Source organism: Squalius cephalus (assembly GCF_949319135.1).
Source record: "Squalius cephalus genome assembly, chromosome: 4".
NCBI classification, from domain to species: domain Eukaryota; kingdom Metazoa; phylum Chordata; class Actinopteri; order Cypriniformes; family Leuciscidae; genus Squalius; species Squalius cephalus.
The window spans coordinates 41,211,955-41,224,541 of record NC_137125.1 but is presented as its reverse complement, the minus strand read 5'-3'; the positions used below and the strand labels follow the sequence as shown (position 1 = coordinate 41,224,541).

The 12,587-nt window shown below is 39.2% G+C and overlaps 1 protein-coding gene across 2 annotated transcripts in view; it reads right to left on the bottom strand.

Moving 5' to 3' along the window:
- Positions 1–12,587, bottom strand: part of rap1b (RAP1B, member of RAS oncogene family) — a 54,564-nt gene that overhangs the window by 17,274 nt on the left and 24,703 nt on the right. For both annotated transcript variants that reach the window (XM_079869032.1, XM_079869033.1), the window contains exon 2: positions 3,933–4,012. In XM_079869032.1, the coding sequence (XP_079725158.1) occupies positions 3,933–3,989 (57 nt within the window). In that variant the 5' untranslated portion in view covers positions 3,990–4,012. The remainder of the gene's footprint in view (positions 1–3,932; positions 4,013–12,587) is intronic.

Here is a 12,587-nt window from a genome sequence, read left to right as displayed (position 1 = left end):
CAAATAAAAAAATAACCATCTTACTAACCCCTAATCTTAAAATGGTAGTATACAGTGCTTGACATTAACACCTGCCAACCCGGATTTCAGCAGTGGTGTGTAACAGTCAAATACACACAACATAATGTCAAAATGCCGGCGAGTATTCACGTAAACACATGTTTTAAAGGAGACATATCATGCTTTTAAATCGTTCCTTTTTACATATAAATCATACATTTGTAGTCTATGTAAAGCGGAACTGCAATGCTTGGGTCTGAATTCCTCATTATTATAGCTCCACAGGCCCCTTTTCTACCCCTTTTCTGATGTGCGTCTGAGAGCAACTCGTTTTGGTGCGGTCTCTTTAAATACAATTGAGACACTTCATACCCCGCCCCCTCTCCAGTTTGCAGAGATGACACTCGGTTCAACTCCACCCCGTTCGGCCATTTTTGTAGTTTGATAGCAGAGATACGATTATCTAGCGGCACAGAAACTTTTTATTCACACGTTATTAACAAAATGTCAACAACTGAAGACTTGTCCAGCCAGACTTACATGTTCGAGCCAGAGTCGGAGCCGGAGCGAGATGAAAATGAAGACGACGAACCTGCAGAACGACGTCTTCATATGGATGTATTGCAATGGTGTGTTACTGTATTTACACATGAAACTTTGGTCTTCCGACCTTTTACCACCGTGTTGATTTATTTTGATTAATATGTGCGAGGGTAAGAGAGCAAGACAGCGTCTAGTTTGGAGACGGTGTCTTGTTTACACTTTCGCCTGGCTCCGAAGAGAGAGAGAGTGCGCGCGCGCGACCGGGTCTCTCTCTCTGCTCGTTCTTTCAGTTAAACATGCGCCCTGTCACAAGCGCAGCAGTTCATCTACATTAGACGGTGTAATGAAGCGTGTGGGTTACTACATCCAACAACTGAACATTTTAACTTACCCTCTCGTAACTTCTGCATCTTTTAGCTTGTACTACAAAATTGCAGCGAGAAATAAAAATGGCGGATTGCTCGAAGTGTTGGGCTGGAAGTCAATGTCCTTATTTGGCAGTTCCGCTGCAAATACTGTGACGTAATAGTTCACAAAACGTCATAGATAACAGAAAAATCAGAACAGGTTGAAAAATAAGGCCAAAACAGAATATAAAGATATCAACGAAGCACCTGAAGAGAATAATTTCAACTTTTCTGTACTTCTAAACACTCCAAATATACAACAAAATGCATTTAAGGGCTAAAAAAGTGGATTTAGCATGATATGTCCCCTTTAAGTGAACATAAACAGGTGAGAAAGAAAACGCATGTGTAACAGTATAATGGGTCTGTGTTTCAGGTCTTAAAGTGACAGCAGCCTAATATACCTGCTAGAAAATTATGAGATAAAATTTAAAATATCTATATGGCAGTTTTTTCCACATCGTATCAATGTCAAAATTGTGGCCGGTGAAAATGCTGAGTGGCTAGTAACTTTGGAAAACCACTAGCCACAGTGGCTGGTGAGCAAATGTCAAGCCCTGGTATTGTATATTAAACTAACATGAATAGTAGGAATAGATTTTAATTCATCGAAACAAACAACAGCACTCTTTGCACTTGACATTTTAAGGCACAGTTTAAGGATAAATTGCTTTCATTTGAATCAGACAATTATGTGAATGTCATAATCAAAATTTGAGACATGCAGTGCAAAAGAACACTGAGTTTAAAAAGACGCAAGTGATTTGAATACATAATGTACCATTCTTTACAGGACAAGTAATTAATTCATTTCAGTAAGACCTGTATTTGTTTTTCTGGCAGATTTGCGGGGCCACTTATAAAGTGGGCGACCACTGTTGTAGTCTGTACAGCTCCATTACAGGACACCAAGCTGACCCCACACAGTAATGATCTGATTTTACAGACTGGTCTCTTTCCCGTTGTCTGCATGGAGCAGGACAGGAGCTTAATGTGAATGCATTTACAACACGATTAACTCTGCGTGGCCCATTTCATCCAGACCCATCCATAGTGCTCCAATTAGAGTTAATGGACAATAAAAGTCTATGTGCTTTACGCTGAAAGAGGTCTGCGCCGAGAGGGAACTGGATGGAGGTGGATGGTTCTCACACCCTGTGGCACACATACAGGCAATGGGCTCTTTGTTGGGCCCCGAGGTGAGTGGGTCGGGCCATTGTGGCTGCTCTCCAATGGGTGAGCCATTTGAGTTCACTGGGATGGAACAAACTAGGTCAAAGTGGTGTCAGCGGGACGTTCGGTATTACATGCGGAGTACTAGCATGCTAACGAGCTAAGGAAGCAAACGGTGACCTTAATGATAAGAGATGAGGAAGCATGCTCTGTTTTTAAACAGCACGGTAAATGTGGAAATTTAAGCCTAATATTCTCGGCTAGCAGCAGACATTTTCCACAGGGTTTTGTCGTTCTGACCCATTTCATTTCTGAAGAAGAGCTGCCGAACTATTTGTGGTTTCACAATGCTATTCTGACATATATTATGCTGACTGAATAGAAAATGCCAATGTACTGAGGCGCAGTCATTTCGCTCTTTCCGTGACTCAGCTATGTGATGTTTGAGCGGCTCAGAAAGGGCATCGCAACCAACCAGAGGCCAGTTTAGTTCTCACAACCTTTAACGACCTGATTGGAGACAGATGTTCTCCAGGGATGCTGGACAGAAAAGAACAGCAGCCCTTTCAGATGAGGAAACTAATTCTTCTACAGTTAGATGACACATGTTTTTTTCCCCCAATATAGGATGTAATTTGTTATATATGGTGAGGGATGCTCGTGAAATGGAGAAGCCATAAAAGGCAAGAAAAAATTCATAAGGATTAAAGGGATGTCAAAAGTCGTTCCAAACCTACAGTAGCCTATGTGATTTGGTTTCTGTAGAATACAACGGAAGATATTTTGAAGGACAGTTTTTGTCCATACCGTAAAAGTAAATGGGGTTCTTAAAAAAACAAACATTTTATGTTCCACAGAACAAATAAAATCGTACAGGCTTGGAATGACATGGGAGGGAATTAATGAGCACAGAACTGTCATTTTTGGGTGAACTATTCTTTGAACATCTCAACCAATGACAAATACAATGATATACAGTTAGACTGAATTAGGGCTGTCAGAATATCTGATTTTCACTATCATTTCATTATCATGGCTAAAAGAATTCATAATAATGATACTGTCGCAATCAGATGCTATCAGAACATTCGTCTTTTTCTTTTTTTGTGTGTGTGAGTGTGTGTGTGTGTGTGTGTCTGTGTTTTTACTTTTTTGGCCAATGAATCACACTCAAAATGTGAGTTAGAAATAAATATGAAGGGAGAGTTTGAAACCATAACCAATACAAAAGCATACAAAAAGAACTTACTGTTGAACTGCACTTCCTGCAGTCTTTTTTATGGAGTACAAAAGAGTCCAACACTGGCAACTCGTGGTGAGCAAACTTTTTTGAGTGACAGAGTGTCTAGCTTTTACTCGTCATCTTCTCTGACATGATTTCATGCGGCAGTAGTAGCTACACATTGCTTAATCGTCTTCTTTCCATTTTATGACAAGTGGCAACAAGCATAAAGTTGCAGTACCGCCTACTACTATGTTGGAGTGTCAACAAGATACTGGCACAGAATTAATATGTAGCTTTAACACAAAATCAATATTTAATTTTTAAATAACATGGTTATTGTCAATACTGGTATATTGTGACAGCCCTAGAATCAATTTCTTGATTTTGAGATCCTTGTTGAGTTGAAGAACTCACAAAAAATTGTGATGAAAGAATGTTAGCATTCACCACTTATAAATTTGATGGTCTAGATTAGGGCCAAGTTGTAAGATGCCTAAGAATGAACATAAAAATGTTATGTACAGAAGAAAAGAGCATTAAGAGAGATAAAGAAAGGAAGCAGGGAAGGTTGGCGCTCCACTTACCAGCGCAGACTTGCCGACACCTCCTGATCCAAGGACTACTAACTTGTATTCACGCATTGTGCAGTGTGTCCGTTAACTACCTGAGGAAGAAACAAGACACAAAAGATGAATTTCCAACAAGTAGCTAAGTTGCTAAAAGCTTATTCAGCTGACTTTCTTTTAAACTTTTTTTACACAAAAAGTTTATGAAAAAGACTTCAATGGATAACCTGAAGCTGAGAGCCGTAGTCAATCAAGCAACAAAGTAGATTTAGACCTGTGGTCAGCCCTCAAGTTCAGAGCTATCAGAAGTCCTTCAGCGTGAAATTGCCATAAAGCCGAGTATCTAATCTGAACGGCACCCTCAAGACTCCTGCCCACTCATTAATTAAGACTATAATGTAAAGTTTCCTTAGACATCACAATTATTATGAGTCAACTTCAGCTTTCGCATTTATAACACCTCAGAGAGACTGTCAATCATCTGACACGTAACAGTGCACTGCCCATGAAGGTGTTTGGTTTGAGGTCGCAAAGTTGTGCATTCATGCCATTTCCTTCTTCGCAGGAAGACAGGGGAACAAGAGCAGTGTGGTCGGGTTGACATAGATCTCAGATAAATTACACACATCGTTCACACACACACACACACACACACAGATGTGAACTGCTCCACACCCTGTCTCTTGGGTCTTTCTGTCTCTCTCACTCCTCAGCTATCTCACGCAACACATAGAGCAATAAAATTACTTACAGACATAGTATACGAATGTGCGGTAGCTTGGGTCACAAAAACACTTTACGTATGCAAAAGCATTTATGAATGCGTGGTCAATGCACAGCAAGTGAGCAAAAACTTAACGTGCACTCGTATTGTTTTGGTGGTAACAAACCAAAGCCAGCCAACAATTCATTGGTTTATTCCCCCCAAAAGACTAAGGCACAATCAAAACACTGATTGTTTGAAAATCCTAACGCCTCAGACATAGCAACATTGGAACAACCAATGGCATCGTCATGTGTGGCCAATCAATGGCAGATGGTTTAGAAAATTAGTTTGAAAACAGTCCTTATTTTGCAATTTCGCAATAGCGTCACTTGTGGCAACCTTGAGAATGCAACAGATACTTCAATTGCATTATCAACTGAGTTTGAGTCGGACATATTTCAGAAACCAACTTACAAAACGAGCTTGCATTTTTGGAGTCACTTGACCCCAGCTGGACACATTTCTTAGGGGGCATTTACACATACACCCAAAAAAAGTCAAACGCAACTGATTTGAAGAAAATGCAGAGGTCACGGGACACATTTATAAAAGGTGAGGTGCTGAAAAATAATGTGAAACACATGGAAACAGTCAAACATGTCCGCCTGAATGTGTATGGCTGTGCCAGCTGTACTATGTGTGGGAAAAAAAATGATCTACTGGACAAGCGTATTTCAAACTCCATCTGGCTATCTGTTTTTGACCCTGTCAGTAACATTATTGTCTCAATGATTAAGACACACAGGTGTAAGTGTGAAAATAAGAGTAAATGTTTGCGATACTGACACGGTTTTGAGAGGATAGATCCTCACGTATCATCAGTTGTCGGATGACTAGTCAACCACTGTGACCCCATTCACAGTTCATATGCTTGAACCATAAATATATGTGAAAAATACAAACAATATCCCTCATTCCACCCAAGCTTGAGAGCACAGAGCAGACTAAGAGTGGAATGAGTTTACAGGGAAAAACAGGAGGCACATACCAGATCCAACACGCTGGGTTTTAGTGGGCATGACTGCTAAATCTGGAGCCAGACTGACTGAGAGACCACACTCAGATAGAAGAGATTACCACTTACATCTAATGCAATAGACACAAGAGTATCTGAGACGGAGAACTGCCCCATTCCACTGCACTCCCTTCTCAGCAACAGATCAGTGCCAGCAGCTCCGTGCTGAAGTACAAATCCTCCGCTGTCATCTAATGCTCTGCTTTCCATTTACATTGGCAAAGCACAGAGGGAATGGGAGACGGAGCAGGAGGGAGAGAAGGATTGTGTGGAAATGTGAGGCTGATAGAATAAGACGCTCTATCAATATGGGAATACGGCGTTTAAATGGAAAACATCTTTTAAACTGATGTATCGTTGTATTTGTCAGTCTGGAGTGAATTCAGCACAGATATGCAAACGCAAATATAAAAGGAAATGCAACCTCCAGAGACCCAATTCTTCGTCACACGTGGTTCATATACACTACTAGTGACTACACAAGTTGGTAGCTTAAATAAGATCAACAAAGCCCAGAAAAACAGGGTCAAACTAACTGCTTCTATATAGATCTTGACAACAGAGTGAATTAGTCTATTTGGAACAGAAATACACATTTCTTAAGGGAAAAGTCTGATTAGATCTTCGAATATGCATTCCACATATGCTTTTGGTTGTCAATGAAGCCCTCAGGCATCAGGGATTTACAGGCTTACATCACAGAAGCAGGGGAATCTGGGTTTGTGGGAAGGAGAGATCGCCGTGAAATCATCTTTATTGCAGCATTCAGGGCCATTCTGGATTGGTAATAGGTGTGAGGGATTGAATGTGTGTGTCTGCAGATTTCTTTTTTTATTATAAACCCACAATATATCATTTGCCAGGTGATAAAAAAGAAATTCTTGCCGCTGGTACTCTTCGATATTAAACAAGACATTTGCAGGAAAAAGATCCAGTCTGACACTCCAGTCCAGTAGGTGGCAGTAATCTGCAATTATTTTCTGGTCATTTTAATAGCTGTTAGTAGTGATGTAGTACTCGAGTCCGGTCTCGAGACCGATTTCTGCTTTCTCAGACTCGTCTCGGACTTGTTCCTTCAAAGACTCGGTCTTGACTCGGACTCGACCCTTCAAAGACTCGGTCTTGACTCGGACTCGGCATAGGTGGTCTCGTCCCCATCACTAGTCCACTAGAATACATACCACTAGAAAATTAGTCCATATTAAGACGTTAAGACTGCTCCTCTAAACAATTCCCGATCTAGCTTAGTCTGTAGGCCTAACTGTTGATTATTAACTGGGGTGATATTAAATCATGAATATGAAAACTGACATGTTTTTATGGTCTTGGTCTCGACTCCTAAAGACTCGGTCTCGACTCGGACTTGCTTCCTCAAAGACTCGGTCTTGACTCGGACTCGACTGTATTTGAAAACCAACGGACTCGGTCTCGACCCTTCAAAGACTCGGTCTTGACTCGGACTCGGCATAGGCGGTCTCGTCCCCATCACTAGCTGTTAGCACTGATGTAAGAGCGTCAAATGGCGAACAGGAGAGCTATAGTGGCCACCATGATTTTACTGTAAAATTGCTGAAATGCTGGATTGTTTTTACCAAAACAGACCATAACATTTGGAAAATGATCAGAGAACCGTGTGGACCTTTTTCTGTGACACTCTTGGGTGCTTTATTGACTCGCCAGCGTTTTTAAAAAAAGTTGCCAGCCACCTCCAGCATCCTCATTTTTACAAAAATGTAATGGCCCCCAGAATATTTTGTTGTATAAATATCGAAACATGCAATATATCAAAAGAAAGAACAGAGCCTCTGTTTTAAAACAACAATACATTTTTTTTATCAATACTTGAATGTGGGTAAGTTTAATTAAAAAGCGACATTTTGAACAAAAAGCTGAGAAAATAGTGTTTAAAAAAAATCAAATAAAAGACTACAACATGCATAAGCAATGGTTTTATCGCTTGTTTCTGCTCCTTTTTTACCTATGTTTTGATCCAGAGATTCTGTACTCTTTCAGAAGATGCATAATAGTGGACCCTGGCCCCCTACCATATTACAGTGAAAGCGTGGAAAGCCAGAATATTCCGTTAATGCGGGGAAGAGTTAAGTGTTAAATCGAGTCTCGATGTACTGATATTGTACTGAATTTGCTTTATTTTGTGATCTGCTGAAGAAAACAAGTCATATGAGTTTGGAACGACATGAAAGGGTAAAGGCCTATTCAAACCAAGGACCAGAATGCTAACGATATCTATAAAGTTTCAATAAACGCTCTACAACTATAACGACAACAGAGGAATGATATCCTAGGAATCACATTCAGAATAAACTTTTTCCGGCTAATAAACAATGAAAACATTGACAGCCAATCAGAATCCACCCGATTTCAAAGAGCAACAGACGTCCAAACTGCAGCGCACACTTAGAATAAACAGAACATTATCGTCCGTTGGTGTGAACGCCAATGCGATTATCATTTTAGAACATTTGAAATCGTGGTGTGAAAGGGCCTTAATTCAAGACAGAGTTTCCATTTTAGGGTAAGCACTCCGTTTAACACCTCATGTAAAGATAATGAGGACAGAAGCAGTTTGAGTCATGAGCAGATAAGCAAGATGAACTTAATGATCTGGCTTTATTCGATTGATCTTTAACTGCTGCAAATACTTTGTAAATGAGAATTTCAGCTTGAGTCATGATTGTAATTCACAGAAACGGCAGTGATGTTGTATCAGCGCATCAAAAAAAACACTGAGCTGCTGAAGCCTGTGGTTAGTGTAACAAAGTTTGTGGGAGTTTGGGGTGTGTAGATGAGCAGCTCTCGATGGTCATATTTAAGCAAGAGTGGTGACACACATGACAGGGTGGATTATGACAGGAAATAGTACTTGATTTCTCATACCATCCCCTTTGACACACCACGCCTCTTCTGAGCTATAAAGTCAAGCGATGACAAGTTCAGCTCAAAATATCTCAGAGCCACCCAGCACTGTGTAAGCTGACTCAGAGGAAGACAACACTTGAACAAATGAGTGACTTACTTGACCCACAACGTGACCTAAACTCATCCTGACCTCTGATCCTCCCAAATCAAATATGATTCGTTTTTTTAGAAGGCTAGTTCCTAATCTAGTTTCCTAACACGTCTCCTCTACACCTTGTTGTAAAATTAACAGGCACATAGATCTGCACAAGCCATTGTGGCAGCAAACTGATCTCTCTCCTACAGTGCTTCCTCTCTAGTAATTAACCAAGAAAGATCCCATGACGCTGTGTAAGAGGATTTTCGCAGTGATGAAGGAACCAAAACAGAGAGAGCAAACGCTTCAAATCTTCCTCTCAATGATGACAAAGGTCTGGAGTTTCAACATGCTAATGACCTAGATAAACTTTTGGAAACAAAATAGTAAACATTAAAAGGAAAAACACTTCCTAAAAAGACTTAATTAATATATTTATTCACATGTAAAAATTACAATATTATACTTATCTAAGTAAAGAACAATAGAACTCAGCTAGGCTAGGTAAAAAGAGAATACATGTACAAATAAGCATATTCAAGTGTGGAGGCCATATGAAAATGTTTATCTATGTGGTTTGACAGCCTTTCTATGTGTGACAAAAACCACATTAACGCCCAAGTTAGAATGCTTATAATGGCCACGAGTTGCATTGCCTTAAACTGAGGAGATAAGAAGTGTTAGGTAGACACAATATAAAATAATGTTATCAGTCCGATATAAAAACAATTTTTCTTGTATATATTTAAAGACAATTTTTTTTTGTTATTTTGTTTTTGTTAATATATATATATATATATATATATATATATATATATATATATATATATATATATATATATATATTCTTGCCATCATCTAACACTCACTTAAAGTTAATCTTTAAAACATTAATTTTATAATGCTGTTTACTGTAATTCAGCAAATCTCCTTAATATTCCTTTTTTTATACTGTATATTATAATGTTATGATGCCTGAATTCACTTGTAGCATTTAAAAAACAACTGATTTGAGTTTTTAATTATTTTTTTTTTTTTTTTTTTTTAAGTTTGAGCAAATAGAGTGTCATTTTTGTATTGGCCATTTATCAATTTACGACCATAATATGAAAATAATTATGGGTTTACCAGTAACATGAATCTCTCATTTAAGAGCTGAGCCAACCAGATTGACCTCTCAGTGATTGGCTGCTGCCAGGTGTATTTTGCCTCTCAATTTTAAAAAGTAAATCAATTGTTTACTTTTTGACAGTCTCACCACCTGCTTCACTCCGCTGTCAATCCCACAATCCTCTGTGCAAGCCTACCACTCAGCTTTCATAGACAATGAATATAAAATACCAGCTCAGTGAACCAGAAGGGTAAGTGAACTAACTGAAGAGCTTTTGACAAGAAAAACAAAAATTACATCAAGGCCATGGCTTAAAATGACTTCTAATGGGTTATTTCTGACTCACTTTTCAGAAAAATGTCTCAGTAGTTGAGCCTTTTTTTCTCAAAACTATTTTCTTTCTTTTCGATTTTGACTTTTCAGCACTTGACGGATACAGAGAAATCGGAATCAGGACAGAAGGTAGTGCTCACAAAGGCTTCAAAACAGGGAAGCCACTTATGGTTTGGGCACCTGTCATCCACAGTCAAAAGCCGAGCAATATCATAAGCAAGAGCCCTAAATGAGGAAGAGAGAGACGAACAATCTTTCCACCCATGATTTGGCAAAGCATCCTTCTGTCAGGCTGTATACACACAGCGACAGTGGAGGAAGAGCAGCACTCGGGCTAATGGCTGAACCTCAGGTTGTCCTCAGAAAAGGTCAAGAGGGTGTCAGAGACTCAGCAGCATCACAGTGAAAGTGATTCTGTGGTGAGTGGATTCTGCCTCTAAGACCCTCAAACATGGTGTTGAGCCACTTTAAGCCATTAAAAGGGTTTTAAGGACAAGCATAGCCTTCTATCTAGATTCACACACAGCTTGACAAAGAAAAAAAACACGCACTAACATACATGAAACCTGACGTGTAATTGAGGTCTCAAGATGTGGGTCAACCAATCACACAAATCAAACTGTACTCTGAAGCGGTATTGTGTATACAATTCTGCAAATAACCAATATTATGATTATGGGATATGCAGCTCTATTAACTAATAATAATAACCTAAAAGTACTGGAACGCAAGAGGAAGGTCATCTAGAGAAGAGTCCAATTAGCATTGCCAAGCAGAGCATTCACATCTCTGAATTAATCCACATACTAGGGCACAATACAGAGTATGCAGATAATATCTCTGCAATGCTTTGTTTATGACCTACAAAGTATATGCTAGCAATGCTTCTTACTTCATCTCAGATCTTTGCAAAAAGAGATAGCCATTTTGGTTTAAGATGACCTTATATGCTGTTACAAGGTGTAGTAAAGTAAAAGGCCTGTTAAATCAAGCAAGGATAAGGAAAACGGCTCACGGTCATCCTTCAGACATCAGCGTCTAAAAGACAAATCAGCCTATTTGACAAAGATTTTGTGTGCTAAGGTAAGGACTGAAATGTGGAGCGGAACGAATCAACAGTCTTGCTCTGAATTTGCAGGTCGGCCGTAAGGGCAATATTCTAATCACTGGAGACTGTGCTGGAAAGGGCTGTATCAGCGTTACAACATGCTGCTGTTAGCCTTCTTCTAACGCTGGCGCACAAACCTACTGGCAACAGAACACAAGAGGTTTATAAACCAGAGCACAGTCCTTCTGAAAGGACTTGAGTGCACAACAGGAAAAAAAGATGTGTTAAATGGAAGAAAAGGGTGCTATCTTGGTTTTAGGACATTCCTGATTAGGTATTGTGGCCTTTACAGATGTTCTTCTTAAAGGAATAGTTTATAAAAAAAAAATGACAATGTTTTTGGAATTGTTGTTCCAAACCTATATGCTGTCATATTTTCCATGGAAAACAAGAAACGTGCTATTAGGAAAATAATAAAAATGTCTTACTATTTTTAAATACAATTTTTGTACCATTATAACATTTGTACTATAAACGTAATCCATGGCCAATAACAGATAATTGGCTACTATACTACTTTGTCTGAATAAATGAATAATATAACGCCAAAAACTAAAAACAATCAAATGCTTCAAGTGAATTTAGGAATCTCTGTATCAATGTACAGCATAAATAAAATTTGGTTTTAAATTATTAGTGTTTTCAAAGATGAAGTTTAAGGGAGCCTTATGTAACAATAGAGGAGATGAGCATGCCAATAATTTATATTGTACAGATTTATCATGCATTTGTGGCTTGACAGCCTGTGGTCACTATGAACTTTTTTATATACTTTAAAAAAACAACAACAACAACATTATATGTGTTTGGGAACTACGTAAATAAATTATTTTCATTTTTAGGTGAACTATCCCTTTAAGAAGAACCTTTCACATGACGATCCACATGACCACATTCGTTCAGGCGTTCAATATGAAGTCACAAGATAAATGCAATGCAATATAAGGAAGACAGCAAATGCTCATTCCTGTAGGAAGTGCAAAGGTCACGGAGTTCATGGAGTTCATGGAGCAGATTACAATCCGAAAAATGACTAATCAACACTGGAAAAAGAGAAGAACGAGTTTATCTCCACTTGAAAGATGGTGGCATCTTTCACCCGGAGGCAGGCTTAGGTGTAAACACAAGCTGACAGGCTATAGACACCGGGAGTCAGCGAGAATGAGATCTTTCCACGGCTGCGAGCAGGAGACAGTGACAGTTAGCGTCATATTCAGAGCAAAGCAGCAGCGATGGTTGTGAATGTGAAGCTGAACAGCGCTGAGGTGGGGGAGAGATGGTCTGAGTTCTCACATTTCAAACCTCAAAGACTTCTCCATCTCAG